General features: G+C 35.9%; 1 protein-coding gene across 2 annotated transcripts in view; it reads left to right on the top strand.

Moving 5' to 3' along the window:
* LOC111049300 (low-density lipoprotein receptor-related protein 1) overlaps positions 1–18,425 on the top strand; it is a 189,847-nt gene that overhangs the window by 141,804 nt on the left and 29,618 nt on the right. For both annotated transcript variants that reach the window (XM_039441555.1, XM_039441554.1), the window contains exons 13-15: positions 8,297–8,486; positions 9,441–9,707; positions 10,998–11,249. In XM_039441555.1, the coding sequence (XP_039297489.1) occupies positions 8,297–8,486; positions 9,441–9,707; positions 10,998–11,249 (709 nt within the window). The remainder of the gene's footprint in view (positions 1–8,296; positions 8,487–9,440; positions 9,708–10,997; positions 11,250–18,425) is intronic.

The following is an 18,425-nucleotide window of genomic DNA, read 5'->3' as shown; positions in this document are numbered from 1 at the left end:
TTGGATGCAGTGACAATAGCTACTTTTGCTGATGATACTGCAATACTGGCAGAAGGGGAAACAGTACAAGAAGCAGCCACAAAACTACAGAATGCTAGCAACAGATTCAGTGACTGGACCAAAAAATGGAGAATTCGATTAAATGAGATGAAGTCTATTCATATCAACTTCACAAACAAAATTATCAATGACCCGATTCGAATAAATCTGAATGGGAATGTAGTACCACACAGCAACACAGCAAAATACCTTGGAATAACTCTTGACGCCAAGTTGAAATGGAAAGAGCATATCAAGATGAAAAGGAGTGAGCTAGGACTCAAATACAGTAAAATATATTGGCTGTTGGGCCGTCAATCACAACTCTCATTGGACAACAAGTTATTGATTTACAAACAAATTCTAAAATCTGTCTGGACGTATGGAATTCAGCTTTGGGGCTGCTCTAGAACATCTAACATCAGTCAGATTCAAACATTCCAAAACAAAGTACTGCGGAACATGGTGAATGCGCCCTGGTACATAAGGAACAGCGATTTGCACCGAGATCTACACATCCCCTATGTGACCTGTGAGATAAGACGATTGGCAGCCCATCATGAGTCACGTCTTCATCAACACGACAACACCGAAGTCATCCAACTACTAGACAACACTGAACTCACTAGGAGGTTGAAGAGAACAAAGCCCTTCGAGTTGGTGTAGTGCTAGTGGAGTGATTAAAGTATATTGAATAAAAGTGTAGTGAAATAATTTAAAGTAGTGAAATTATAGATTGGAACTGTAGGCTTCACTGGAAGACTTTAGCAATAAAAATTAATTTAGGATAAGAAATAACAGAACAAAATTAATGGTTAGTCCTAGTGACTAGTTTTAATAGAAATAAAAAAAAAAAAACGTGGTGATTTTCTTCTGAGCCCAACTCGCCGGATGGGGCCTGTGAGCCCGATCCGCGAGCCGGACTCGTCCTTTAAACACAGAGGGTGTTGAAGATCTGTTATAATTACGATTTCTTAAAAATGAATGTTGAAAATAATGAAATTCGAGTTCGAGCAACAGTTTACCTAGCTATTATTAATATCAGGCTATATTTCACCCACCTCAACTGGTCTCAGATTTGAGTTGCCTTTAGTCTGAATTTTCACTGGTGCAGAAAGTATAATATTAAATAAACTATTGTAATGATTTGAATTACAATAAGAATAAGAGATTAAAAATAATTTGACTAATGAGAAATTTAAAAATTTGAATAATATGTTGGTGCTACTTGGACTTTTATCTTGTAATTTTTGTTGATAATCTGTAATCTGTTATCAAGGCATGAAGCGCCAACCACCACTTGAATGGAGGTTCAATATTGTTTAATTATTAATAGGTTAGAGTTATCAATAAAAATAATACACAAAAAATTATGTCAATACAATATGATATAAAACATTTATTAATAATTGGATAGTGCTTGATTTTATGAATGCGTATCCGAATTTATCAAGGTATCTCTCTCTGAAAAACCTAGGCATCATGGATAAAAACCTCGACTGGTCAGAACAAGTCAGTAAAACCTGTAGAAAGGTTTTCTCAGCAATGCATTCACTTAAAAAATTGCAAGATGTCCTTCCTAGAAGTATACGATTATTACTGGTCCAATCTTTGATTTTTCCACATTTCACGTACTGCAACTCTGTCCTCAATGGTTGAGTTCAGAGCCACTGATCAATTCCATCAGGTTTTTTTTTACGTTCAGTAAAAAACCTGATCACAGATTAGTGATCACAGATGAACCACAGAAAGGAAAGTCGGCTAGTATCTTGACGCCATAATCCGCCATCTTGAAAGAAAGTGTAGCATTGTAATACAGCAGTAGTTTTAATTTCTAACAAGATGATGCAGTCATGTGTCGTGGTCTTGGTGCACTCAAATCTTGGTTAGATTGATACCTTCCATTTTGTGTGTATTCTGTGGCTGAACGGTTGCTCATGAGTCATGACTGACAGATGTTTCCCTTGTTGATCATATTTTGTAAACAAAACTAGAACTTAACCTATTTCATTGTAATCAATTAAAATGGAAAACCATCAGGTGATTGGAGTAGTTTTAAATGCTTTGTAAAATATTTTAAATGTTATTGAATTTATGTAATCATGCATTTCTCTGCTCCCAAATACATTATAATGGAGTCCATCATTTGTAAACAACCTCATACTCAGCCATGTATGCTTACGTTCAGCTACTCTATTTACGTTCTTTTCCATCGGTGGAAAAGAACGATTAACTGATCAGTGAACGAACCGGATATGACGTATTTTTTTTCTTATCAGTTAGACCAAAGACCTTGAAGAGGTATAAACGCACAATACCTATGCCTACCCATGCTCTTACTTGAAATTAAAGGTTCCATTGAGGTATTTTAGCGCGAGATATTATGTAATATATATTTTTTGTAATATTATAGATCACAAAAATCTTCAAGATCTTTAGTATGTAATAATCTTCCAGGCTGTCCCCTTGATGGCCGATTCCAATTCCAAATAATCTAGCGCTGCATGTGAGTCTATGCATCGTTCAACGACAAAACAGTACATCGTTCAGAGCCACGTTCACTAACCGATCTCATCGTTCACTCACCGATCAGTGGCTTTGAACTCAACCAATGACATGCAAGTTACACTCAATGATAAAATGCTGCGCTGCCAAAATTATTGTCTACGTTTTGTTTACTCTCTTGAACGCCATGAACATATTACCCCAGCACACATTGCTAGTTCTACCCTGAAGCTCCACGATTAGTGACGTTTCAGAATAATCAAACTTGTTAGAGATAATTTAAAATATAGTTCGGGCGCAAATGTCATGAATAAGGCACTCTGTGGTCATTTTTGAGTAACAGCCGTGGAAGATGTCTCAATTTCTTCATTAGGTCCAGCATAATAAGGATCGTAATGATGATAAGTCGAAATCACAGTCAAACACCTCGGAAACAAGATGGCCGCCAAAATGTTCAGGGTTTTACTATATCGCTTGTACTTCAATAACCGTTCAAGATATTCAACCGTTTTTTCTAGACGAAAATATTTTTAAAATCTTCCTCTACAGATTTTGATTCTATAAAATTTTCCTCTAAAACGCAGTTATAACCTTCAAAAGCCCAAAAAACGGGTTTTTCTAAATTTGTTATAATTTCATTCCATTATAACTTTTTTTGTGCAAGAGATACAAAGTAATTTTCAATCTTTGAAATTTAGAGCGTTTTTTCAACTTTGGAACGATATATCTTCGTGCGCTGTACGTCGAAAAATGAGTTCTCCAGCGCCCTCCAAAGAAAATCCTGCATGATTTCTTGTGCGTTTTTCCATATGCATGAGGTAACAAGCTAGAACTATAAAATCGATTTTTCATAATTACTTAAAGATAGAGACTTGCAAATGGTCTCGATCTCATCGTTACAACAAGACGAATAAGAATATTGATGATGGTAACAACGAAAATATTCGACATCATTGAAAAATACAAGATGGCGGTCATTATTGACAGAAATTTTAACATCTCTTGTTATTCAGTTATTGTGAGAGATATCGGATTGGTTTTACCACCAAAGTGTTTAGAATTAACCAAACAATGATGTTCGGAAGAATCATCTCATTTCAACCACTCTTTCAATTATTTATTCAACTTCAAAAACTTGAAACATACATTTTTCGGGGACAATATTTCACTTTCAACTCTGTATATGTATTAGCAGTAGACAAACACTAGTATTATTGGCACATTGTTGTAGAATATTTTCAAAGCTTCAAAGTGACATCTGATTGGAGGCTGTAAGTCCATATTTTACGGCTGGAGCGTCATCGGAAAAAGAGGAGAAAGTACTGTTTGCAGCGGAAAACACGCTTTTTCCACCAAATGCCAATCTCAACAATTAGAAAACCGTGTAACTCATGACTCTTTGAAGGTACATACTTAGGAATGGTATCAATCTCTATATAATGATGTGTAGAAATAGATTATCCATGATGACAATCTTAAAAATGTTTGTCATCATGAAAAAAACAAGATGGCGGCAAAAATATGTCGATTTTCAAAAAATCATCTTTAATTCTAGTAATGTCCAGGATATCGGATCAATTAAGTCATCTGGAAGCTTCAATACAATCATACTACAATATCCGAAAGATTTATCCAATTCCACCAACTTTTACTATGGTGAATTTAACTACAAACTCTTGAAATTAGATTTTTGGCGGCCATCTTGGATTTTTCTAAGATGACAAACATTTTTGAGATTGCCATCATGGATAATCTATTCCCATACATCTTTACGAAGAGATTGATACCATTTTCAGGTCTGTACCTTCAATGGGTCATGAGTTACAAGGTTTTCTAATTGTTGGGATTGGTATTTGGTGGAAAAAGTTTTTCCGCTACAAAAAGTACTCTTTTACTCTTTTTCCGATGACGCTCCAGCCGTAAAATATGGACTTACAGCCTCCAACCAGATGTCATTTTGAAGCTTTGGAAATATTCTACAACAATGTGCCAATAATACTAGTGTTTGTCCACTGCGAATACATATACAGAGTGGAAAGTTTATGTTTTCAACATTTTCTGTTCTTCAGTATTGTATATCGGCATTATTACTTGAATAATTTCTAAAATCTTAATTAAATCCCACCCTATAACTTTTGTTTCATTTATCTATTTTGAGTCATTGAAGCAATATTGTATTCACTATTACTCATTCTAATATCATCCACCTTATTCATTAATCCCATAATTCTAGATTCAAATCATATATTCACATGTTATAATACTCCCAACAGCTCTATTCCATCACAACCCGGTCGTGTATTTATGGGAAGGATATTATTTTATATCCTTCTTAGAGAATCGACAATTATTTGTTGAAACACCGCCGATTTATGAAGTTACATTACAATTTTATATTATTGTTATTCTAATTGCATTTAATATTTATTTTTATTGATCAATTTTTCATACTTTGACAAATTCGTTGAATAATTAGCATCACCGTCATTTAATGTAAATTAGTGTATAAGCCAGTAATTATTGTATAACGTACATAAATAAATAAATCTAATCTTATAATAGATAGTAGACACAAACTAGAGTTTGGAGAGTAGAATCTCTCTAACTAGTAGACACAAACTAGAGTTTGGAGTATAGTATCTCTCTGATCGATAGTAGACACAAAATCTTGAGAGTGCCAGTTTGGCGTTGCATGCACGCCTGAGATTTTGTCACTAAACGACAAAGTTGCACGCCGTCAAACTGGGCTGCATTCCTTAGAGTGCCAGTTTGGCGGTGCATGCAACGACAAACTGGCACTCCTGAGATTTTGTCACTAAACGACAAAGTTGCACGCCGTCAAACTGGGCTGCATTCCTTAGAGTGCCAGTTTGGCGGTGCATGCAACGACAAACTGGCACTCCTGAGATTTTGTCACTAAACGACAAAGTTGCACGCCGTCAAACTGGGCTGCATTCCTTAGAGTGCCAGTTTGGCGGTGCATGCAACGACAAACTGGCACTCCTGAGATTTTGTCACTAAACGACAAAGTTGCACGCCGTCAAACTGGGCTGCATTCCTTAGAGTGCCAGTTTGGCGGTGCATGCAACGACAAACTGGCACTCCTGAGATTTTGTCACTAAACGACAAAGTTGCACGCCGTCAAACTGGGCTGGAAAACCAGCCCACTTTGTCGCCAGCCCAGTTTGACGCGGTCCCATTTTCAACAATACTTTTTGTTTCATTTACAACGTCAATCAACCGTCAGTCTATAGGCAATGAAATGTGTACTTATGATCATGCTATAACCAATATCATAAGTATCATATTTTACTGTTGATTTGAATTTGTAGTGTTGATTGTCGTTATGAGGAAGTAAACAGCATTGATTACTGTTGAAAAATAATGTTGATGGTGAAGCCACGATACTGCGGTCTAGAGCATGAACATGATTTTTAAACACCTCATTAGCCTGGATGCATAAAATCATGTTAAATTTTAATCATGATTAAATCTACGAGAACCAGAGAAGTCTAATTTGAAAAGAAAGCTTCTCTGATTGGTTCTCTTGGAATTGATCACGGTTAAGATTTAACCGGCTTTTGTGCAACCGGCAAATTGATTTTTCAAATTTATGTTCATATTGAGGTATTTTCATGGTTAAACTAGATTCACCCCGTGCAGTGCATTGTTTTATGCCCCTTGTTTTATGAATTCACTCATGTAAAAAATCTCATGATTTTTCTATTATTTAATGGTTTACGACGAAAAGATCAGCATGCAATCAGTTGAATACTCAATTGAAACACCATAAAAGTGTTATGTCTTGTTAAAGGCCTTTTTTGATATTCAGGTACTTTTTTATATACGGTTTGTTCCTGGCCTTCTTTCTTTGGAGCTACATCTGTCTTTCAATATATCTGATTGACAAATATATTCTAATATCAAGAGGAGAACATAAAAAGCTAAATTGTGTTTATTTTCCTCTCACCACGCAATATTGAAAAACAGGATATCAGCTACTGTAGCTTCACAGACAGAAGAGCTGTTGTTCATAATTTGGGATCTCAATTTTCTTGATGTTATACAAAGTTGGCAAAAATTATGGAAACAGCTTTGTATTTGTTTTAAAAGTATAATTTGACAGTAGGTTTCATTGGGGGTCCTAACAAATTCCATCAGTTTCAAATTCGTTTCTAACGAGGGGCTACTTTCACACACATTCGGTTCGGTTCGGTTTGCTTTCTGTTCGTTTTCGGCCAATTCCGATAAGTGTGAAACGGTAATTTGGTTTGAATTTGCAACTGAAATAGCAACCGCATAGCACCGAACGCCCCCTCGACACTAATAGGTCTTATCATATTCGAATTCGTTGCTAGGAAACAGGAAACAAAAACAAAGTCTTTCACACACGCTCGGTTTTTTGTTTTTATTTTAACCTATGTCAAAATCATACGGTCAATTCCTTTCAGTTAGTTCACTGGAGATTTGTTTTCTCAATGAATAGTTTGCTGAAAAAAGTATGAAGATAAGTAAAACTCAGGGAGAAGTTTTATTTTCTTATTTTTCCAAGGAAAATTACATGATTTCATTAATGGAGAGAAGAGATCAAGGTTATGTACCATGAGTCAAAACAAGAAACAAATTTTCAATTTAAAAAAATGATACCTCTGAACGTCCAAAATGATCATAACCAAAAAGAAACTATTTAAAGAGTTCACAATTTTGAACACCAGCTGTTTTTTTTTTTTTTTCTAATACCAGCATGAATTTTGAAAATCCAAACACTAGCCATATTCCTTAATACTTTATTTTATTTTTATACTTTGTTTTCGTGTTTGAGAAGAAAATACCTAATTAGAACCGTACAAATTAGAACCTGATATGTATGAAAGTCTCTTTTGTTTTCGGCAACAAACCGAAAAGAACCGAACCGAATGTGTGTGAAGCTAGTCTTACAAAGATACTGAAATATACTGATAAATAATGACTCTAGCATAAAATAAATAAGTACATTGGAAAATCTAAATAATCAAATTTTACATCTCAAGTGTTTGTAAACACTTTTAGTAACATCTCCTCAAAACACTTTGAACTGAAAAGTTTGATCTGTCAGATGTTTAATGTAGCTTACTCTATTCCATTTTTTGTACAGTATGATTGATTAGTATTTTTTAATGTTAATATCTTCGAAATGGTTTGAGATATCTATCTTCGGTTTTCATCATTCATTTTCTCTTGAAATGCTGTATCGAAATCATATACAATATGACCAGCTTCCTACTTGTAAAATGAATAAAAGTTGGATTTAAAATGGCGCATCCAAGATGACGAACCAAGAATTTGAAGCAACAAAAAATTAGTTCTTGTAATTCGAATAGGACCTCAAAATGAAGTTGGATTCAAAATGGGAGACCAAAATTTTGAATAAAAGTTTCCATTATTTTCTCCAACCCAGTATGTGCACCCAATGGGAAGAACATGAGCGATTGAACGTTTTCATTGATGTTAATAGTTTGTGTTTTGAGAGAAATTTGATGTGTGGTCTGTTCAACTTGAGCTTTTTCTTGATGGATTAATCGTTTGGGAATTGGATCAGTCATTTATCAGTTGGGTCATGAGGATGAGGTTGGCTGGAATTGCAGAGGTGAGAGGGCAGCCGACATTTTTCTCGTGGCTGAACTATCTATAGAAACCCTCCAGATTCTGGATTTTTCAATACTATAAAAATATATACTTATGAAGAATTACAAGTTATAATTATTGGTTTTAGGTGGTATTTGACGGGCCACAACTAGATCACCCTTTCAGTATGTCTTACTATCAGAACTATCTATTCTGGACTGAATTTCAAAAAGGTAACATACAACGCCTCGATCTCAGCAACAAGAGCCTTGACACTCTCTACACTGAGAACCTACCGCTCTTCGAGATCAAAGTATATGATGCAAATGCGCACCAGGGTAAGAAAAATTGCAATATCTAATCACATTACTTATTCAGTCATATTCATTTTTTTAGATAATATAATACAGTACTGTTGCAGATATGCAGTATATGCACTATCTACACATCTAATCTAGGATTATATGAAGTTGAAATCGCTTTTGAACTAACGACTGATCTAAGTCCGTTTAAACTACAAGATAAGTCTAGGATCCTGTGCAACCAGAACTTAGAAAGAATTTGAGTGTATGGGATCCAACTATGGGGATGTGCCTGTAAAACTAACATCATTAATATCATACAGAGATTTAAAAATAAAGTATTAAGGAATATGGCTAACGCTCCTTGGTACAGAAACAGTGACTTGCATGGAGATCAATTCATTCCTTTTGTGTTCAGTGAGATAAGTCGATTTCTCATGCGGCATGAGTCGAGTTCCATCATTATGTCAACCCTGAGGCAAACCAACTACTACAGAATGAAGATCTTACCAGGAGGCTGAAGAGAAGGAAGCCTTTTGAAATAGTTCAAAATCAATTTGTGATAGTGTATGCAGACTAATCTCACTACTTGGTCATCAATGGATGAATTGAAGTTTTATAGTTTTTAATATTGTAAGATTTATGGTGAAATGAAAGTTAATGTTGAGTCTCTGAGATTAGTTTCAATGACAATCAACATAAAACAGTTCGTTTTAACTAGGAAATGGTGCAATACCTAATTTGAAATGATTCTGTATCGAAAATTTAAACTTTAGGCGCTCATATCTTGAAAAGTAAGAATTGGAAAAAATCTTTTCTTATAAAAAACCTTTTTTATAGCTTGATAGTATACAAGTTAAAACACTTTGAAAAATATCACCAGTAAAAAGCCTGTTATTAGCCTGTTGCACAGCCTTAATATGGATCTTCTCAAAAACAAAGAATACTGTATATTGCCAAGTTGATATAGATTGACTTGATCGGTTGCAGATTCTAATGGCTGCGGAAGTACACTGGTGTGCCCAGAACTTTGCCTGGCGACTCCGTCGGGGCCTGTTTGTGCCTGCCGCGACGGTTTCACATTCAAGGATGGCGGCTGCGTGCCTATGATTGGCTACTCGCCCATCGATGCGTGCAAACCGGGCAAGTTCCAGTGCAACAAGACGCGACTCTGCATCCCGGCCGCGCGGGTCTGCGATGGCGATGATGACTGTGATGACAATAGCGATGAGGATACTTCCCCTGGCGGAATTTGTGGTATTTGCCATCATAATTATTCCAGAGTCTAGAGAATCAATTAGTCAAGCTTAATCATGCTCTAAGCTTGAGGTGGGAAATAGATTTTTTCCCCACCTACTGTGTAAAGTACTTACATTACTCCCTTACCCATAGTAAACTACTATGAACCTCCTGTGTAAGGTTCATAGTAAACTACTATGAAAGAAGCTCCTGACAGCCAATGAATTCCAACGAAGGTTATTGTGCCTTTGGGAATTTTTAGAGCTTGCAGAAGATATGATCTTCTACACAAAGATTTCTCAATGAAAGTTACATCACAGTATTCTTCAAGGAAGAAAAAACTCATTGGAAAATGAATTTTATAATTAACGATGCAAATTAGTTCGCAAATACGTATCACTTCTACCATAGAGGAGGATTATTTGTAAAGTACAATAAAAGAAAGTATTCATCTCAGTACGTAGGTCAAAATTTTGTAGCTGCTGTGCCAAAGAAAGTAGCTCAGTATCGTGGACTTGATAATCCTGAAAGCTACACAGGCCACGCGCTACGACGAACATCAGCTTCGGTGTTTGTTGAAGGTGGAGTTGATTTGCTAACATTAAAGCGACATGGAGAATTCATCAGTAGCCGAGGGGTATATTGTAGACTCGATTGCAAGGAACGTTCAAGTTTCTAAAAAAAACTGAAAAATTTTATCTTGCTGTTTGACAATAACATCGAATTTTCAGTATTAGTCCCTAGACAAGGCGTCAATGATACAGTGGAAGAGAGGGAACCAAGAGAGCTTGTAAACTGGAAATACAAAAAAATGTAAATGTACACTTGACCTCTCAGAAAAATTGTTGCAGAATCTGCTAGAGCATTAATTTTTACAAAAAACCGTAACTGAACTTTCATATATATATATATATATATATATATATATATAATATATATATATATATATATATATATATATATATATACTGTATATATATATATATATAATATATATATATATATAATGAAGAATGAGATGAAAATAAGTATTTAAACTCTCTAGTTTTGAACTTAATATTTATTATTCTGTGATATAAAACAATAAAATACATTTTCAAATCCTCAACAACACTGTACATTCTTGCTAGTAGTTGATTGGTTGTTTAGTTCGGTGTGATTAATTTGTAGTTAAGAAACTTTTTCGGCTTAAAGTAGTTTGAAGAACTGGGGGTTTTGGTGATTTTGAATTTAATTGGGAACCCGTCATAACTCGGTCTACCTTAGTAACTTCATGAATCGTGAATCAAGTTGATTTTTTTATTGAAGCCAACGTGACTTGTACGAGCACGCAGTTCCGGTGCGACTTCAACCGCTGCATTCCATCGTTCTTTGTGTGCGACAACGACTTGGACTGTAAGGACCAATCGGATGAGGATCCGGAACGGTGCGCCAATCGCAACTGCTCTGCCGACCAGTTCGCCTGTCAGAAGTACCATCGCTGCATCCCCGGCTCGTGGCAGTGCGACGGCGTCGTCGACTGTCCGGAAGGCGACAACTCCGATGAGCATGTCAATTGCGGTCAGTTCAGTTTGTCAATATACTAAATACAGGATATTTCTGAACTCCCTACCCAATATTCTAGGGCATTGTTCCTGAGTACGAAACATAGCTAAATATAATTTTCAAACTATCCGAACGTTCAACTGGACTACTGGATAAAGCTAAAATGATGACTTATTAATTTGAAAAAAATGTAAAACTTTTACAAATTCGTAAAAACAAAACCGTTGATTTTATAAAAAATTACAAGAATAACTTTTTTTTAGTAAATTTAATTACAAATCGATTGATATCTCATGTTTGAAGATTGAACATGTATTAAGTGAGGTATGGCATCTTTAGTGGTAGGTGACCACTGAAGGTTTGTTGCAGTGTACACTAAGGCATGCTGATAAAGTCTGCCTGATAATGAACCTTCTCCATTTGCTTTGCATGTTATTAGTTAGCGATTTTAGATTATTTCAAACGATAATAAAGCGTTACATAATCCTCTTAATTATTATTAATAATAATAATAATAATAATAATAATAACAATAACAATAATAATGTCTCTGGTCGAGGGTACAACACGACCAGAGGAGTTTATTCAAATTATAGACATGATTACAAAAAGCATATAAGGTACAATTATTTACAAAGTATTAATACAATTGGTTGATTACTTGATGATCTAAGAAAATGTGGCCCCCACTATATATGAATATGTGTCGGGATGCCACTAATCTTGCTATTGTTTAAGATTTTATGCCAAAAGTTAAAAATTCTAATAAAGATACATTTTGCGAGTCATTAGAAGTTCATAAAAACCACATTTCTATACACAAATTTAAAAAAGAAAATTGATAACCTAAGATGTTGAAATTTTATAAAATTTTAACATAAAAAACATTTATAATACTCATGGGAAAAAAATCATTATAATGAAGAAAATGAGAATGAAACAGTATGGAAAATTTTTCATAGAACTAATTGTTCTCCATGATTGATTCTATTGGACAGGAGCCACTTTTTTGTTTTCGATTTGAATGAATTGATTGGAACTGTTTCTTTAATAGCTATTGGCAGTTTATTGAAAATTTTTGGTCCTAAATATGTGGCTGACCTCTGAGCAGCTGATGTTGTCATCCTGGGAATTGCCAAGTCTATGTTCCTTCTGCGTATTCCTTGCGGGTGATTCAAATTGATGAAGAGTTGTGAGTTCTTTCTGGTGAATGTTAGAAGTCTGTGAATGTAAATCTGTCTAATGCTGAGGATGCTGAGCTCCGAGTATAGTAGTACTGAAGGGAAGAGTGGATGTTTGCGTCCTATTATCCTCAAAATTAGTTTCTGAACCTTGAAGATAGGATCGATGTGGCAGAAATTTGTAGCTCCCCAGGCCAAAATGCCATATCTTGCTATGGACTCGACTATTGCATAATAAACATTTTTCATCATGTCTATTGATAGTAGCTGCCTGAGTTGGATGAATTTGTAAATTAATTTTCTGATTTTAGCAGTTTGATGTAAAATGTGTTTATCCCAGCGAAGTAATTCATCTATTATGACTCCTAAATGTCTGAGATAAGTTTGAGATGAGTTGAGATAAGTTTGAGATCAGTTTGAGATAAGAATGAAACTAGCCTGACGCTGTGTGTTTCGGCTCTCGTTTGTGCTTCAAGTTTTGTGGGTTTTTCCGGGAGTTGTGAGTTGAATTTTGGTTGAGTTGTGTGACGCGGACTCATCTACGCGCCTGTGAATTTCTACGTATTGATAATAACTCGTTTGAAAGTTATTAGTGTTTTTGTTTAAAATGGTGAATACACCTATTGCAACGAGGAGCAGTGGCAAGGTTGGAGCCGGTAAGGACAGGGCTGCTGGCGATAAGAGTAGTTCGTCATCGTCCGAGCGTCGCCCCTCCTCTTCCTCATCTAGTTCCAAAGGCGAGGGGTTGATTGTTGATAAACGCCTGATTAAGGAGCTCATCACTGAACTGCTATCAGATGACTTGTTTCTCGACACCCTGGTTGAACTTATTGCTGATAAGATCAACGATAGACTGGAGGAAAAGATTACTGCCCGTGTTCTGGATGAGTGTGAGTCACGCTTCACGGCCGTGGAACAGAGGGAGGACTCGATGTCGGCGGCGATCACCAAGTTGCACGACCAGCTGGCAGCGAGCAATGCGGCGTACAAGGGTAGGCTGGACGCTCTCGAACAATATCAGCGTCGGAACAATATACGAATATTTGGTATACCGGAGCAAAAGGAAGAAAACGTCATGGAGCTTGTGACAAATCTATGTCGCGACAAGCTGAAGATTGAGATCGCTTCATCGCTGATTGATCGATGTCACCGTGTGGGTCGTCTCACATCGAAGCCTGGCGATACTCGGCCTAGACCTCGGGCTATACTGGTCAAATTCGTGAGCTACCAAACCCGACGAATGATCCTGACGGCGAGGAGGCGGCTCAAGGACTCGGCTGTCACTATTGGAGAAGATCTCACTCGGCGAAGACATCAGTTTCTACTTGAAACGGCGAGCAGGGTGGGAATCAGGAATGTGTGGAGTGTTGATGGTAGGATCCTCTGGCGTGAGGGTGATCGAATCCTGTCTAGTTAATTCGTCTAATACTTGAAATGGACTATTATGTATTCTGAATACCGTCCTGTATTAATTTAATGAACTATGATATTTGGATATGAGCTATAAGAATGGTGAATGAATATTATGAATATATTTCTCTTCAGTATCTTAAATTGTAATTTATTATTCTTCATGATACTATACTGTAATTTTTCCGGTTCTATTTCTGGTAATTGGTCATTAGTGGTGTGGGCGGGGTCACTAACTCCATACTTCTGGATTCATATAGTTGTATCTATTAATTAAATTTTTCCGGTTAGAATTTCCTTCATATGGTGTATAACAAGTTTAAGTCTCGAGGTTTTTTTTTCTAAACGTTCCTCTATTTCTTTTCATCTATTTATTTATTTTTCTATATTTAAATATTATTGGTTATTTATTTGTTCATTTCTTTCAATTGTATTATACGGCATGATTCCTCGGGATTTTGGGGTGGTGACCATTCCGCTCTTCGAATCTACTTGATCTCTTATCATTAATTTACTCTCTAACGTTCTTATTTATGTAGGCACTGAAATTTTTGACTAGATTTGTTTTTTCACTTTGCTCTCTCTATTTCTCTCTCCTTCACCGTTTAATTTTATTTTTATTATTATCTTTATTTATTGTAGCGTCCATTTTATTTCTTCTAAATATTAAGAATCATTATTCTCTCAACTTTTCTGCTCCAAAGTGTTATTTGAATGGAATATATAAACATTCGTTCTCCATTCTCGCACCATTACAATCATTAAAGTTCGATATCTGAAATGCCAGTGTTCTTACTGATAATCTTGACCGACTTCTGTATAGTGCAACTTTAACCTAATCTCTTTTGATATTTTATCTCTCTCTCTCTCGTTCTAATACTCTTCGTTGAGAACCGTTTCTATTTCAAGCTTGAGAGCCGAATCTAAAACCTGATGAGTTAAAACCTGATTGAGTGTTGTAGCGTATGTTTTGCATCACGGCTTAAATCACATACTTATTATTATTACCGTATACTAAATATTATGAGTCGGTAGGAGTTAAATTGAAGTTAAATGCAACATATTATCACATAAATGCAGTCTATTTACCTCCATCAATTCAGTCGAACACCTATCTCCAATACTTAGAATATATTGAATCTCTTCACGATTTACTTAATGGTAATTTAATGATTATTGGAGATTTTAATTTACCAGAAATAACCTCCTGCACTTATGATCTTTCTTTGGGAACATCTAGAGCTAGGATTCTAAATAATTTTTTGAATTTTTATGATTTAAATTTGTATAACTCAGTTGTGAATAATTTGGGTAGGACTCTGGATCTTGTGTTAAGTAACTTCCACGTTGAAGTTGTCAGGAGTGATGATTCCTTCCTCCCTGAAGACGGCTATCATCCTGCATTATTTGTTGAGGCCTCATATTCAGATTCTGGGACTGATAATGCTTCAACTGATACCCAGGAATTTCGTTATAATTATCCTAAGGGAGACTATCTTAAACTCTACTGTGGATTGAGAGACCGCTGCTGGGACTCTTTATTCGGTTGTGTTGATGTCGACTCGGCTGTGGATGAATTTTACAAAATACTGTACTCACACTTGGATGATTGTATTCCGAAGATTAAAGTGAAAGAGCACAATCCTAAATATCCTCCTTGGTTCTCTGCAGATATAGTATCTGATCTAAAGATGAAGAATAAATGTGCAAGGAAGAGGAAAGTTTCACCTCATCACGACAATCTTTTTAAAACTTTGAGAACCTCCTTGAAGACTAGAATTACTTTAGCATATAATAACTATATACATTCCATTCAATCTGGTCTGTGTGGTAATGTGAGAAACTTTTGGAGATACGTAAATTGCAAGAGAAAGACATCCTTTGTGGAGTCGACTATGACGCTGGGTGGGGAGTCCTACATTGGTCCTCATATTGTGGATGGATTTGCACGTTACTTCAAGTCAGTTTATGAGGCTGATACACCTGTTGCATCTGATGAATGCGGGGGTGGTCCGGGGATGTCTGGCGGCCTGGGATTGAGTGTAGGCATTGGTCATGTTTCTTCTGATGAGATCCTATCTGCTATAGCGGGATTAAAATCTGGTTGCTCTTAAGGCCCTGATTTTGTTCCCACATTTATTGTTAAGGGTTGTGCAGCAGTTCTTCTTGAACCTTTAAAGTTTATTTTCAATCTATCTATAAAAACTTCTAAATTCCCTGAAAAATGGAAGATTGCTCGAATAACCCCGGTTTTTAAGTCGGGGAAAAGAACAGACATAAGGAATTAAAGACCTATTTATATTTTGAACTGTTTTTCCAAAATTTTTGAAAAAGTACTACATGCAATTATACTTGGACAGGTCAAGAGAGTTATTGCAGAGGAGCAGCATGGTTCCTTACCAGGGCGCTCCACTGTAACTAATCTAATGGTATTCAGCAATGAAGTGTCCACAGTGTTAGACGGTGGGGGAAGGGTTGATGCCATATATACAGATCTTTCTAAGGCATTTGATACAATAAATCACAGATTGTTAGTTAAGAAACTCAGAGTAATGGGTTTCTGTGATAACTTAGTCAAACTTCTGGAGAGTTACTTACATTTGAGATTGCAGTATGTTATGATACATAATCATAAATCTGATTCCTTTTATTGTTCATCTGGCGTGCCACAGGGCTCTAATCTTGGGCCACTACTTTTTCTATTATTCATTAACGATCTTCCTTCATTTGTTAAAAATTCTTCTTGCCTCATGTACGCTGACGATGTTAAACTATTCAGAGAAATAAAGAATGTCAATGATTGCATTAACCTTCAGAGGGATGTTGATAGTTTATTAGTCTGGTGTGAAACTAATAAACTGAAAATAAATGTGGCCAAGTGCAAAGTTATTAGTTTCACTCGACAGTTGGCTCCTTTTGAAAATATATATAATATTGGTGGCACCCCTTTGGAAGAGATGAAAACTTTCAAAGATCTCGGTGTAGTGTTTACCAGTGATTTTACTTTTAATTGTCATGTGGACCTCATATGCAGTAGGGCTAATCAGCAGATGGGTTTCATCTTAAGGACATGCTCACCATTTAGTGATGTTGCCCCTCTCTTATTCTTATACAAGTCACTAGTTAGAAATCTCCTAGAATATGCCTCTGAGATCTGGAATCCATATTGCAATGGCCAAATTCTCATTCTGGAGCGTTTACAAAACAAATTTTTGAGATATATGTATTACAAGAAGTTTACTGTCTACTGTCCATTTGATATCCCAACTGATACGCTGAGGTGTATATTTGGAATTGAAACATTAAAATCAAGGAGGGATGTCAGATCCCTTATTTTCCTTTACAACTTACTTAACAATGAAATAGATTCTGCTTATTTACTTTCTAAACTTAATATCTACATATCATCCATAGCTCGTCGTTCTTCATTTTCTTTTCTTGTAACACGCTCCAGAACAGAGAGTCATTATAACTCTCCAATTAATAGAATCCAAAGGCTTTTCAATCTCTTTTCTGGGCGCCTAGACGTCTTTGGGTGCTCTCGTGGCAGATTCCGCAGCACTCTGAAGGGCTTAATTTAGGATAGATATTTGTAGCCAGGTTTCCGTATGACATTTTTCTTTCTCTCTTTTTTATGACTCTTTTTTTCTTCTCAGTGCCCACATGATTCTTTGTTATTTCTGTATTGCATGGTTTGTACCCATGTAAGATATTTTAAGTGCATATTTTCCCACCTCCCATATTTTATCTTGGAAAGTAGTTTCGGCAATAGATAGGATAAGATAGATTCAGGATAGATGGGAATCCTAGCTATAAGATAGGATTTTTTTTAATAAAAAACACATATTTCTCTTGTTAAGATGCTTTTTTTTTGTTATATAATTTATTTTGTTCTTATTTTATTTTACTCTTGTTTTATTCTCAGCTTGATGTTTATTTTAAATCTAATTTTTTTTGAATGAAGAATGTTGTAATGTTTCAAGGAGACATATAAGGGTTTAACCTGTTGTCTCCATGTATGTATTTATGTAAAAAATAAATAAATAAATATTTTATATTGTTTGTGCGCTCTATTGAAGGACAATTACAATTCATACTATCCAATTTGCAATGATGTAGTTTGATTGTCTGCTTAGAAGGCTTCTTGGAGTCTGTCAGTGAGAAAGCAATAAATTCAGTTTTTGAGGCATTGATCGTCAGAATGTTATTGAAGAGCCAGGAGGTAACTTTTCCCATTCCAAGTTCAGCTGACCTGAAGACGTCATCCCAGCTGGTTCCCCGGAATAATACTGCTGTGTCATCGGCGAAGGCGATAATCTTGCCACCGACATCCATACAGCACAGCTCGTTGGCAAAGATGAGGTATTGGCAAAGATGAGATGATATTGGTTCAAGAACGGTTCCTTATGGTACTCCGAAGCTAACTGGAAGGCCATCTCCTGCACTTAGGTTTCTCTCAATCCTGACTCTCTGCCTACGATTTTCCAGATATGACTTGAACCATTCTGAGACAACACCTCTTACACCCATAGCCTGAAGCTTTTTCAGTAAGATGCCGTGAGAAACTGTATCAAACGCCTTTGCTAGATCCAGAAATACT

The sequence above is a fragment of the Nilaparvata lugens genome, chromosome X (genome assembly GCF_014356525.2).
Source record: "Nilaparvata lugens isolate BPH chromosome X, ASM1435652v1, whole genome shotgun sequence".
Classification (NCBI taxonomy): domain Eukaryota; kingdom Metazoa; phylum Arthropoda; class Insecta; order Hemiptera; family Delphacidae; genus Nilaparvata; species Nilaparvata lugens.
This window is presented reverse-complemented; position numbering and strand designations above follow the sequence as displayed.